Here is a 14,942-nt window from a genome sequence, read left to right as displayed (position 1 = left end):
AATCATTGTCAAGCTTGGAAAAGGGTGGAGAAACATTAAAAGTATTAAATGAAAAATGAAATGTAAACCGACTTTGAATAAAACTTGGTGATAAAATGCTGGAGATGTCTGATATAAATTCTTGTTCAGATGTATTTATTTCCTCAGATCCGGCATGCTCAAAAAGGAAGGGTAAAGGTTGTGCTAACTAGGTGTTGAAATTTCAATTTGGGTGGCAAAATTGTTGCAAAATGCTTGAATGTATCTGTTTTATTTCAATTGACTAAAAGTGCAAGGGAAATGTATGAGAAATGTTTTGCAGGGTAAGTCTGATTTCGCCCTTTCCCAAACAGATTTCTATGAGCTTTACAAAAATGGACAGTGCTCACTCAAGTGTAACATTCTTTCAAAACTTTTACTTTCATTGGAAAGATGAGACCCAAACCCAAGATTATGTGTAAAAACATTGCCTACATGTTGTACATTTTTTGATTCCCAGGGCTTTTTCAAAGTGTTAACTTTTTTTTTTTATACGCACTGTATATATGTATATGTATATATATATATATATATATATATGACGTCTAAAGAGTTAAGGCATGGACGCAACATTCAATGGCTATCTTTCGGCCGCGGGCCTATATCAGGTCTATATGGATTGAAATAAAACAAAACAGAATTAACAAAACCATACAAATAATGTCGTAATAACAACGAAGTTAATAAAAGGTAACAAAAGGTACAAAAGTGTAGCAGTGAAATAACAAACAAATAACAAAAAGGGGGCAATGAATTGGGTCCTCCCTGTTCATCAGAGAAAATAAAAAATTATTTGTGTAAAATCATCAAACAAGTGGGATTCCTCTGACAGTTTTGCCCATATTATGCAGTTTTATATAGTAGCAATGCAGACTTTGAAAACAGGTATTGAATAATTATTCACAAATGAAAACATTCATAAAATTAATACTAAAATACTATGTCCATTGACCAAAAATGACCTTTGACCATGATCATGTGACCTAAGACAGGTGCAAAACAATTATTCATAATTGATTACCCTTATAACTATTTTTCATGGACTAGATCCATAAACTTTACCCTAAATAGACTGGGCCTAAGAAGACTGGGGGGGGGCTGATTCAGCCCCCCCTTATGATCTCGGCCGTCGATCACGCTCCTTAAAAAAAATAAGGAGAGCAAAAAATCGCGCTCCTCAAAAAAAAATGAAAAAAATTGCTAAAATTTCAGATTTCACATCTTCAAATTCATGAAATAGCCCTTTTTTTCCATAATTCCTTGAAATTACTTTGATTTAGTTGAAATCTATCAGAAAAATGAAGAATATTCATCTCTTTCCTGACTCTGATTTTAATTTAATCTCGTTAAATATTGCAGTCCCATGTAGTCCCATATGTAGATTTTCATGGCAACACCATGGAAGTGGGACTACAATATTTACCGAGGTGAGTTCAAATCAGAGTCGGGAAAGTGGTGAATATTCTTCATTTTTCTGATAGTTTTCAACTAAATCAAAGAAATTTCAAGGAATTATGGAAAAAAGAAGGCCATTTCATGGAATTAAAGATGTAAAATGTGAAATTTTTTCAATTTTTTATTTTTTTATTTTTTGTAGGAGCGTGTACGACATCTTGTAAACCTATTGACATGACCCACGCCTAGTTTCACCACAGATTAATTAATAGCTAACACAGCTATTGCATATATACAATGTTAAGAAAAATCTACAATTTATCATACACGTATTGTAATGAATTGATTTGAGCTCCTCACGGAGAGCGATTCCGAGGAGCTCAATTGAGCTCCTCAAAAAATAAGGAGAGCGATTTATTGAGCTCCACTATAACTATAACATCAAATTCTGCAAAAATCTCATGTCTCATTAATTATGCTAATTTATGCGTAAAATCATAAGTCTGCTCTAATTAATAAAATAATGGCCTTGAAATGTTAATTTTTGTTTCACATACTCTAGATAGGCATCTGATCAAATTGATTTTAAAAAGATTTCAAAATCACATTTATTTTCTTATGTATTCTATTGTTTTCTAAATTTCTTATGTATTTCTTTGTTTTTTTACTTTTTGTTTTTTATTGTTTTTTCAATGGAAATTGTCGGGGATTTTATTTTGACCATAAAAAAGATAAAATCAATTGATTTTAAGCAGTAAAAGGAAAAATAATGATACATTTATGAATTTTGGCTAAGAACACTATTTGCATTGGATTTGTACACAAATTCACGTTTTTGAGTAATTTTGGGTCTGCATGCACTTACAAAATGTTGCGTAATTTTGAAATCGCGCGCCCGGGGGTCACAATTTTGGTCTCAAAAGTTGCGCGAGACTTAAAAGTAAAAAGTCAAAGAGCGACGCGGTCAAAAAATTTCGCGCAGCAGATTTATCGCGAAAAATGTCAAGGGGGGGCTGAATCATGACCTTGGTCATGTGACATAAAACTCACGCAGGATGTTCAGTGATAATTGATTAACCTTATGTCCAAGTTTCATGAACTAGGTCCATATATTTTCTAAGTTATGATGTCATTTCAAAAACTTAACCTCAGGTTAAGATTTGATGTTGACGCCGCCGCCGCCGTCGGAAAAGCGGCGCCTGTAGTCTCACTCTGATATGCAGGTGAGACAAAAATGAGCCATTTTTGGCGTGACATTGTCTCGTATAAAGTCACGTAGTGACTGTAGGGTTAACTAATGTCCAAGTTTCATGAACTAGGTAAGTTGTGACAAAATTCAACAAGTGGAATGCCTCTGGCCGTCTCACCTGCATTACGCGGTTCAATATAGCAGCAGTGCTGACTTTGAAAACTACTCTAACTCGCACAAGATGTTCAGTGATACATGGTTACTCTTATGTCCACTTTTTATGAACTAGACCAATAAACTTACAGAGATATGATGGTTATTCAACAGTTACACCCAATTCGGCCAAAGTTCATTGACCTTTGACATTGGTCATGTGACCTGAAATGTGCACAGGATGTTCAGTGATACTTGATTACTCTAATGTCCAAGTTTAAACGAACTAGACCAATAAATTTTCAAAGTTATGATGGTAATTCAACAGATACCCCCAATTTGGCCAAAGTTCATTGACCCTAAATGACCTTTGACCTTGGTCATGTGACATAAAACTCACGCAGGATGTTCAGTGATAATTGATTAACCTTATGTCCAAGTTTCATGAACTAGGTCCATATATTTTCTAAGTTATGATGACATTTCAAAAACTTAACCTCAGGTTAAGATTTCGATGCTGATTCCTCCAACATGGTCTAAGTTCATTGACCCTAAATAACCTTGGTCATGTGACATGAAACTCTATTAGGATGTTCAGTAATACTTGATTAACCTTATGGCCAAGTTTCATGAACTAGGTCCATATACTTTCTAAGTTATGATGTCATTTCAAAAACTTAACCTCAGGTTAAGATTTGATGTTGACGCCGCCGCCGCCGTCGGAAAAGCGGCGCCTATAGTCTCACTCTGCTACGCAGGTGAGACAAAAACTTAACCTTCGTTAAGATATCAATGTTGATGACGCCGCTGCCTCTGACGTCGGAATAGCGGTGCCTATATGAGTTGTGAGTTTTGAAAGGAAATCAAAACCCAAGAAGGGAGTCAATCTTATTGAAAAGAGTAAAATGAGAGGAACAATTTAAATTAAAGGAGAATTACACCATTGGAACAAGATAGCTTGTGTGAAAACAGAAAAATCAAACAGATCAACGAAAGTTTGAGAAAAATTGGACAAATAATGAGAAAGTTATGAGCATTTGAATATTGTGATCACTTATGCTATGGAGATAGCAAATTGGCAATGCGACAAAGATGTGTGATGTCACTTGTGAAAAACTCTCCCCATTACTTTAGTATATATTTCACTTGAATTGCCTCTTTTATCACATCTATCCATAAATCGTACTGTTCTTTCTACATGAGGGCATGTAATACATATTTTTTAAGAATACATCATGGATAAAGAGTTTGTATCATCATAAGAAAAAGCAAAAATAGACATTTTGAGAGTATTTTATAGTCCACCAAAGGAAAAGTTGTTCATCAGTGACATCACACATCCTTGTCGCATTGCCAATGTGAGGATCTCCATAGCATTAGTGATTGCAATATTCAAATGCTCATAACTTTCTCACTATTTGTCCGATTTTTCTCAAACTTTCTTTATTCTTATTCTTTGATTTTTCTGTTTCTACACAAGCCTATTTGTTCCAAAGGTTTCATTCCCCTTTAAGTTTCATCAAAATCGTTTATGAAATAAGCAAGTTATGGACATTTAAAAAGTCTTGTTGTACTTTCTATGGGGACCCTCAAATTGGCAAACATGCTTCAAAATGGCTGATTTTATGGACAACTCTCCATTTGTTTTATACACAAATTTTCTGATTTTCCCCTTTATTTTACAAATTTCACATTGTCCCCTCCTGACCTGGACATATGTGGTGTGAATTATATTTTTCCATGACATATGTTGTGCTCACAAAGGAGGCAAGATGCAATTTGAAAGAAAATGAGGAAAATCTAAACATTTGTGTACAAAAAAAATGGAGAGTTGTCCACAAATCAGCCATTTTGAAGCATGCTTGCCAATTTGAGTATCTTCATAGAAAGTACAACAAGATTTTTCAAACTTCCATAACTCCCTTATTCTATAACCAATTTTGATATAATTTTTAGATTGCTCCTCTCATTTTATTCTTTCTGATAAGATTTTTTCCTTTTTTTTTGGTTTCCTTTGAGTAAATATATTTGAGGTGATATTGAAATAATCTTTTTGATTCAGACTCTAATTAGATACTACATCACTATGAATCTCACTTTCTAGGTCTTCATTAGCTGCTTGAAATAGATCCATATCAAATGATGATGCATCACTATGTTCATTTTCTTCCATATTTCCATTAGCAAACTCTGGATCACTGTTCCCTCTGCTATTCTGTCCAGCTAGCATTGGAGCACTGTTTGGTGTTGTTTCTTCTTCCATTATATCCTCATCATTGCTTTCAGTCTGATCCTCATCATTGACTTTAGTATCTTCAAAGTTAAAGCCATATAATGAGGTAAAGGCAAAACAATGCAGACCATTCTTCACATACAAGAATCAACTGGATATCAAATCATACAAACTGCATCATTAATACAATAATTTACCAGTCAAAATTCTCTACTAAACAGACACTAAAATGACTCTCATTACTCAAAATAAAAGTTACATGATTATTTTAAGTAATTGCTTTAATACTCATGCATGAGCTAATGGAACAGTCTGATTTCCACAAAGAATTTGGTCAATGAGTGTCGGAATATTCCTGCAAAATCATTTTGTTGTTTATCCCCACTCACAGTCATAATAATATTCTCAGCAGCTATTTATTATACATACCTGAATGCACATATTTCTTTAGATTTTCTTCACGTTTCTTTGTATATTTTCGAAGTCTACCTTCAAGCTTCTTTAAGAAATGGTCACGCATGGATTGCCAAGAATGATTTGTTATCTGTACAAAAAGCGAAATAGAACTAAAACAATTCTATAATATTTACTAAAAATTATGAGATTTAATACCACAGCACGAAATAAGAGTGAAAATTAGACATGTCCACACCAGTGCGTATCTAGGGGAGAAAAGTAATTGCAAAAGTGAAGGACAAGAAAAGTAAAGGAAAAGAAATTAAGAGGCAAGGTTCAAATTTTATGAACTACTAACCTATATACTGATATATAACTACCAAAAGATATCTGCAATATTTCTCATCTCACCACTTTCAAAAGTTCTCTAAAAACCTGGTTATTCAAACAAGCTTTAAAGTAATTATTACCGGTACCCCCCCCCCCTTAAGTAGGTTTCCTATTCTTCTTCCTTTCTTCTGTATATCGCGCCATGAGCATCTTTTTATTATGGATACCGGCGCATTACAAATGTTCACATTATTATTGTATCCCCCACACAGAGAAGACTTGTTACTGTGACCTTAACCTTTGACCTTTTGACCTAAAAAATGATAGGCTTCCTGGGATCCTTGCTAGCATCATACACACCAAATAATATGAGCCTAGGCTAAGTTTAAACTGAAGTTATCGCGCTTACAAGGTCTGCAGAAGGGTAAGATAAAAACATGCTACTTTGACCTTGACCTTTGACCTTAAAATCAATAGGTTTCCTGGGATCCATGCTAGTATCATACACACCAAATTATATAAGTTAACAGATGGACAGACAGACGAACGGACACCGAGCGTGATATCATTAATACGTCCTGTTTAAAACAGGCGTGTAAATAGAGAAAAGGGAAGAAAAGAAAAGTGATATAAGGGTGAAATATATTATTTTCTGAATATAATGTCAAAATCGAACACAAACTTGGATTTTTGCTTGCTCGCAACATTTTATTAATTGTACGCGATATGCTATATCAATCCCCCTCAAAATGTTTGGCTCATTATGCCACTGCTGCAGAAGATTATCAAATTACGCACTAACATACTCGATAAATTGTTGTGTATCTTTTTGAGTCGAGAAAAGTAGTCATATCCTTTTCTAAAAAATTTTGGTAGGTGGGCCTCAAAAAAAATCTGAGAGTCAAAGTAGTCGAGTAAAAAAGGGTTGAGAAGCACTGATTTTAATACAAGTTCCTTAATTATTTTCAATACAAATTTTGTGGGGTTTTTTTTAATTCAAGCATCATTATTTGGTATACTTCAAAACATCTAGCAAAAGTTATTTGCATATATATTTAAATTCAAATCTCACTTATAAACTTTTGGCATCATTTAATACAAGATACATGCATGAACATACATGTATTTTCAAATGTCTTCATAATGTCAAACAACTACCCTCATTAGATATCAAAGAGAATTAAACCTTAGAGAGAGAGAGATTTCAATTAAGAGAGGAAAGGGAGAAATAATTTTTTTTAAGGTGTAAAATAAAGATTGGTAACAAAAGGAGAAAATTATGAAAGTTTGATTAAATTTCTATAGAGATCCTTAAAGGTCAAGTCCACCCAAGAAAAATATTGATTTGAACAAATTTCATAGAAAAAAAATCAAAATAGCATAATGCTGAAAATTTCATCAAAATCGGATGTACATGTCAAATAAGAAAGTTATGACATTTTAAAATTTCGCTTAGTTTTCTTAAAACAGTGATATGCACAACTCGGTGACATGCAAAGGAAACAAAAGATGGCGTCCGTCATTCACTATTTCTTTTGTTTTTTATTGTTTGAGTTATACAATATTTCATTTTTTTTACAGATTTGACAATAAGGATCAACTTGACTAAACAATGTCATGTTAAACAAAACTAATTCCACACGTTCAGGAGGAATTACTTGTTTCACTTGACAATGAGAAAATTAGAATATTTTATATATCATATAATACAAAAGAAACAGTGAAAGCATGATGTCATCAGTATCCTCATTTGCATACAAACCAGGATGTGCATGTAACTATTTAAAGAAATTAAGCGAAACTTAAATGTCATAAATTTCTTATTTTACATCCGATTTTGATGAAATTTTCAGTGTAATGCTCGTTGGATATTTCTCTTTTTATTCAAATCAACTAATGTTGGGGTGGACTTGTCCTTAAAACTAGCAATGTTGCTTCAAGGAAACAGGTTTTACTCTTCATATATATTGTACACAAAATTCATTTCCCTATCTCTCAAAAATCATGGTAATATCAGATAATTTGCTTTTCTGATTTTGAAATTGTTTTAGAAAAATCATAACCAAAGTACTGAGTAGAAACTGATTCTATTATTTGTTTTACTTTCAATTAAACACGGTCATGGTCAATCATTTGAATAAGGAATGAACACTGAAAAATAAAACAATTCTAAAAAATTATTCTTTACTTTGCTTTACCATCATACAAAATGATTTTTTTTGGAGGGGGGTCTGTTTCTTCACTGCAAAATGGAAATTTAACATTTCATATTTGTTTTTGTTTAAAAAAAACAAGAAAATTAAAAACAAATTTGAAATAGATTCTAGTTTTGCTTTGACAAAACAATAATTGAACATGTGTTTTCCCTTTTCTGTATTTTGTGTTTTGCATTTTAGTTGCTGCATTTGACAAAAAAGATATATGACTGCCCTCTACGTTAGTATTTGTGCAAGAGGCAGAGCTGGGTGAGAGAAGCTATTCCATTCCTAAGACAAATTATTGATAAATGAACCAAATTTTCAGTTTAAATTCACAGAGTCGGTTTAGATTCAATATTGTTTTTTATAATCAGAAAAATACATTATCTTGATTAAACCAACAAAATTAAATATCAAATAGAAAACTGGAGATGCTCGGCGGGTCGCGCAGCCGAGCACATGTATCCCCCGAACCCAGTGCATCATCCGTCACTGCGATATTTAGAGCTCACACAGAAATTTGACAAATAAATACAATTATCATGGCGACAATGACTCTAGCATGCAGGTCCCCTAAGCCCATCTACCATCCATGTGTGATTGAAATTAAAGTGACTTATGGTTGTGGAGAAAGAGTCTTGCATGTAAACTTCAGCGTTGACCTGAAAATGACCTTTGACCTAACCATGTGACCTCTGACTGCACCATAACATGCAGGTTCCCCAAGCCCATCTACCATCCAAGAGTGGTTGAAAAGTGACTTATGGTTGCGGAGAAAGAGTCTTGAATGTAAGCTTCAACGTTAACCTGAATATGACCTTTGACCTAACCGTGTGACCTCCGACTGCAGCATAACATGCAGGTCCCCCAAGTCCATCTACCATCCAAGTTTGGTTGAAATGTGACTTATAGTTGCGGAGTTAGGTGTCATAAGAGTCTTGCATGTAAACTTCAGCGTTAAAATGAAAATGACCTTTGACCTAACCATGTGACCTCTGACTGCACCATAACATGCAGGACCCCCAAGCCCATCTACCATCCAAGTGTGGTTGAAAAGTGACTTATGGTTGCGTAGAAAGAGGGTCTTGAATGTAAGCTTCAACGTTAACCTGAAAATGACCTTTGACCTAACCATGTGACCTCCGACTGCAGCATAACATGCAGGTCCCCCAAGTCCATCTACCATCCAAGTTTGGTTGAAATGTGACTCACGGTTGCGGAGTTAGGCGTCATAATAGAGTCTTGCATGTAAACTATAATGTTGACCTGAAAATGACCTTTGACCTAACATGTGACCTACGCCCACACCAAAATCGATAGGCGGCATCGCTATACCATAATTGACCTTCATGCCAAATTTCAAGTTGATCGGAGAAGAAATGCAGCTGATAGAGCGCTCACAAGGAAATCTCTGCGGCGGTGGTGGCGGACGCAGCGCGACAAGGCCAAATCCATAGTATCCTCCAAACTCTGTTCGGGGGATACAATAAATTGAGACCATCCACACTTTCAACTGTTTAAATGTTTTTTGGAACCTTTGTTTTACTGCGCTCTATCTCCTTTCATTAAAATGAAATCTTTCTCAAGGGTTTCATTTTCCTTTATTTTCAATTTAATATTCTTTTATTTACCTTCATGAGTTCCATTCTTTTCCATATTTTGTTTCCTGAATATTGAAAAGGATGTTTAGCGATATACTGAAGGATAGCTTCATCTTCAGCTGGAGAGTAGTATGATCTTCTGTAATCAAATCCAACCATGTATAAAAACAAATAATATGCAATATATATTAACCCTTACTGAACTAATTATCATCCCAATTAAATATATATTAACCCTTGCTTCTAAAGGGGCACTCCAGGCTGAAATACATTTACATCTAAATAAATAGAGTGAAATTCACAGAACAAAATGCTGAAAAATTTTATCAAAATCTGATTACAAATAGCGAAGTTATTGAATTTTAAAGTTCAGCAATATACTGTGAAAAGATACATGTATGCACGCCGTCATAAATACATGTATTCATCAGGTGGGTTGATGATGTCACATCCCCACTTTCCTTTTCCTTATGTTATTCAAATGAAATCATAGTTGTTTCATTTTTTTTCATACATATGTGAATGATGTCTCCCTTATTAATACACTCTTGAAGGAAAAAAAATGATTAAAATTCATGTAATAAAATACAAAAGAAAAAGAGGGAATATGAAGTTTTCAATTTGCTCATTGAATATTCATAAAGACATGCCTAAAATTGTTTCACTGGAATAATGTTAATCTTTAAAATGCCATAACTCTGTTATTCCTTGTCCTATTTTGATAAAAAAATTTCTGTGTTTTGTTTGTCTGATTTTTCTTTATCTGCTCAAATCATATTATCTTCGGCTTAGAGCATTCCTTTAAAAATTTTGTCACTACGATGCCGCACATTTTTCTTTTTCAGGTGCTGCTCGGTGACTATTACTTTCAAATCTTGTGCCTCTTTTGAACTAAATTAGTGGCGCCCAGGTACGCGGTTCCGAAATTAAGCAACATTTTGTAGTGCAAGTCAGACCCAAACTTGCTCAAAAAACGTGCCGAACAAAATCACACCTGGATATGAAATACAAACACAAGATTTTATAGGCCTACTAATGTGAATTAACACTTTATCTGTTCATATATAATTGTATAATTTATATATTTTTGTAATACAAATATGTTAGTACAATGAACTCATTTTAAAATCAGAACAGCTTAAGTTAAACTACCAGATAGCATATCCCTTCCCCCCCCCCCCCCCTCCTTCTAATCACTCTAAGTATGAATTTTGTTATGAATTGACGTATTTGATATGTAAATAATTATCATCTCTTGTTTTTTGCTTGTTTATGTGTACTATAATTGCCTTGTATTACGGTTGTCTAAAACTGATAACCTGGGCCCATTATGGTAATCAATTCCCTTTTTTATGAATAAAAGGTGATTTATAAAAAAAAATAATATGCTATTCATGATCACAAAAGGGTCCCCAATAAAGTTCAAATTTGTAATATTGATTTTGATTTCAAGGGTAGAATATAAATTACTGGAGCCTTATCATGTTTAAAAATGTTGCATTATGCATTCGTATTCATGCATTGACACAATGAACATTGACACAAAATTCTTTATTCCCATGAAAGTTTATGAAAATTCTGTGTTTGTACAACCCTTCATAAATCACTTAAAGGAGAAATATAGATTATGAATCTATGGCCTTTATATATATCAATGGAAAGGTAATGATGTGGTAATTATCATTAGGTCATTGAAAAATAACGAAAACAATACATAAGGTAGATATCGCCAATTAAATAGCGCCAAAATGCATCACATTGGTCTCTGATTTGACTCAAATTTCTTGTGTGTACAAGAGACATGATTTGCTCTCCCATGACAAGCTCCACTTGTATGCAAAACCTGTCGCGAGGACCGTATTCTCATGTTCCTCAAGAGTCAGCCTCAGCTCGTGGGGTCTTCTCCCTCACATTCACATTTAGCCCCAGCTCGTGGAGCAGACTCGCGAGTTACCCACAATCCTCCCCAATAAATATGTAAACCATGATGAAAAACAACTCTGGCGTGTGCTTACCTTAAAAATTACGACTTAAAACTGCATAAAATTGACTGTACTCTGGATAGACTGCGTGCGTACAAAAACAAAACTCGAATAAAGCTTGCGAGATACACCGGAAGTTTGCAATAAATTGCAGGGGTAGACTCGACTCTCTGTCCAAACTGTAAAAAATTGCTGTGTCTCCCACAGCTCATGGGTCTGATCCTACCTTTTTGCTGGGGCAGAAAAGGAAAGTCTGACTCGCGAGCTGGAGTTAAGTGAGAACACGGTAACTGTCACTGAATACTTCAATCACAAAATGAAAGAACCCAGAAGTTTATCTAAATTTGAATTTTGAAATTGATGATTTGAAGATGAAGAAATTCATGATGAAGTTTCTAGCTCAACTGAGCAACAAAGTGACGAGGATGAAGGTAAATTAGGGAAATTACGCCGGTGACGAGTTGGACAATTGAACTTGTTGCATGCCGATTCGCTACCAACTGGTGCAGCTGCTAGCTGCATCGCTGGCCAAAATCCATGAAAATGAATTCCAGCATGACCACATCCAGACAGTCTCTTCCCTCTATCAACAAAATTTACTATTAAAGGACAAGTCCACCCCAACAAAAACTTGATTTGAATAAAAAGAGAAAAATTCAAGAAGCATAACACTGAAAATTTCATCAAAATCGGATCCATGTAAAATAAGAAAGTTATAGCATTTTAAAGTTTCGCTTATTTTCAACAAAATTGTTATATGAACGAGCCAGTTACATCCAAATGAGAGTTGAAGACATCACTCACTCACTATTTCTTTTGTATTTTATTATATGAAATATTTTAATTTTCTCGTCATTGTCATGTGAAATGAAGTTTCATTCCACCCTGAACACGTGGAGTTCCATTATTTTAACATTTGGTGCTTCAGGCAAGGAGGTCCTAACCGTCAAATTCTTAAAAATTGAAATATTGTATAATTCAAACAATAAAAAATGAAAGCAATAGTGAGTGGGTGACATCATTGACTCTCTCATTTGGATGTAACTGGCTCGTTCATAGAACTATTTTGTTGAAAATAAGCGAAACTTTGAAATGTCATAACTTTATTTTATATCCGATTTTGATGAAATTTTCAGCATTGTGCTTGTCTGATTTTTCTCTATTGATTCAAATCAACATTTTTCTGAGGTGGACTTGACCTTTAATGAGCAGTAAATAATGATATAACTGTACTTTACAAATAAGTGAAAATATCCAAACCAAATAATTTCTGAAGGCAAATCAATTCATGAAAAGTAGCAGATGATATGCACTAACGATTACATGGCTGGAATAGATTTCGCTTGTTCTCTTAGATCAAATTTTGATCTCATTATTTTGCCAAAATTAGGACACTCGGGGAATTTTCTATGTAAAAATATTGTAACACCTACAATTATTTTTTTTATTATGATAAAACCTTTTTTGAAGCAAATAGTGAGGTAAATTAGAATTAGATGTAAAAGATCATCCACAACATGCATAGCTCGCATGCGATTAATCATTATAAAACAGAGCCAGCTTGCTCGCCTTGCTGATTTAGAGCTGTGCAGCACGTGCATCTACTCTCTCAGCCAAGGCTAGCAAGCTGGCTGTTTTGATGGTTTGTTTACTATCACATGCAAGCTAGGCTTGTTGCGTATGATCTTCGTAATTTTGTCAGAACAATGAGATAGAATTTTGATCAAACAGAACAAGTGACAATCTATCCCAGCCACATGAAGTTTATTGTTGGTGCAGATCGTCTGCTGCTATTCGTTGAGTTGATTTGCCTTCAGGTTCAGATATTTTCACTTGTTTGAAAGTACAGTCATATCATTATTTTCCTTCTTATCAAGAGTAAATTTGTTGATAGATGGAAGAGACTCTGTCTGGATGTGGTTATATTGAAATACCTTTTCATGGATTTTGTCTGACTCATCATCATCGGCGTTATTCCCCTAATTTACCTCCATCCACATCACTTTGTTGTTCACTAGAGCTAGAAACTTCATCTTCAAAATCATCAATTTCAAAATCCGAATCTAGATAAACACCTGGGTTTTCTTTCATTTGGTGATCAAATTATTCAGTGACAGTGTGGAGAAACATACCCTAGCAACAGGTTTTGCATGCAAGTGGAGCTTGACGTGGGAGAGCCAATCACGTCTCTTGTTCTTATACATGCACATCATCAGAAATCCCAATTTCGTGGATGTAATTCTGCATGTTTGAAGCGTTCAGAGAGGACTCTAAAACTATCAAATAACTGACTTTCATTGGTCTCCATAATAAATGATGTATACAATCGTGTTCTTGTTTTCTCCTTAAAAATGTACATAATTGTCATTTTTTCGATTTGCAATATATTTCTACTTTAAAGGTCAAGTCCACCTCAGAAAAATGTTGATTTCAATCAATAGAGAAAAATCAGACAAGCACAATGCTGAAAATTTCATCAAAATCGGATGTAAAATAAGAAAGTTATGACATTTCAAATTTTCGCTTATTTTTAACAAAATAGTTATATGAACAAGCCACTTACATCCAAATGAGTTGATGATGTCACTCACTCACTATTTCTTTTGTTTTTTATTGTTTTAATTATACAATATTTCATTTTTTACGAATTTGACAATTAGGACCTCCTTGCCTGAATCACAAGATGTTAAAATAATGAAATTCCACATGTTCAGGGAGGAATGAAACTTCATTTCACATGACAATGACAAGAAAATATTTCATATTTCATATAATAAAATACAAAAGAAATAGTGAGTGATGTCATCAGTTCCCTCATTTGCATACCGACCGAGATGTGCATATAACCGTCTTGTGAAATGAAGTGAAACTTTAAAATGTCATAACTTTCTTATTTTACATCCAATTTGGATGAAATTTTCAGCGTTATGCTTGTTGGATCTTTCTCTTTTTATTCAAATCAAGTTTTTGTTGGGGTGGACTTGTCCTTTAAAGCTGGAGCTCATCTGGCACATGGTAAGTTCATGAATTTATGGTACAAACCATCTTTTCATAATATTACAGTAACTTACATGTACAAAAATGCCTACTTTATGAATTTCAAAATAGCAATGTTACAAATATGTTTGAGAAGTATTGCAAATAGGCATAATGCTATTTCTTCATTGCTTACTATATGATTAGGAAACATAAATGAAATATTACAATATTTATCAGTGGTAGTCAATAAAATAAGTGTTTACTGTACCCTTTAGCTGTCACATCTGATACAACTGTTGACTGATCCTCTGTTGGGGATGGTACTCTGAGGAACCAAACAAAGTTTTAAAATTAAACAATTTTATTAATTACAAAAGCAGAAAAATTTGATAAAGGATATTACATTGGAATTTCCATCGAACAAATTGGAAGAATACATGTAGGTTTGATTTATATCTGATCTCAACA

The 14,942-nt window shown here is 34.0% G+C and overlaps 1 protein-coding gene across 4 annotated transcripts in view; it reads right to left on the bottom strand.

The window, feature by feature from the left end:
• Positions 1-14,942, bottom strand: part of LOC121410062 (telomeric repeat-binding factor 2-interacting protein 1-like) — a 47,220-nt gene that overhangs the window by 14,840 nt on the left and 17,438 nt on the right. For all 4 annotated transcript variants that reach the window (XM_041601913.1, XM_041601914.1, XM_041601916.1 and 1 more), the window contains exons 4-7: positions 14,743-14,799; positions 9,544-9,652; positions 5,418-5,532; positions 4,853-5,068 (exon numbers count right to left, since the gene is read on the bottom strand). In XM_041601913.1, coding sequence (XP_041457847.1) covers positions 4,853-5,068; positions 5,418-5,532; positions 9,544-9,652; positions 14,743-14,799 — 497 coding nt within the window. The remainder of the gene's footprint in view (positions 1-4,852; positions 5,069-5,417; positions 5,533-9,543; positions 9,653-14,742; positions 14,800-14,942) is intronic.

The sequence above is a fragment of the Lytechinus variegatus genome, chromosome 3, assembly GCF_018143015.1.
Source record: "Lytechinus variegatus isolate NC3 chromosome 3, Lvar_3.0, whole genome shotgun sequence".
In the NCBI taxonomy this organism is placed as follows: domain Eukaryota; kingdom Metazoa; phylum Echinodermata; class Echinoidea; order Temnopleuroida; family Toxopneustidae; genus Lytechinus; species Lytechinus variegatus.
The sequence above is the reverse complement of the archived record's forward strand: the minus strand, read 5'-3'. Positions and strand labels throughout refer to the sequence as shown.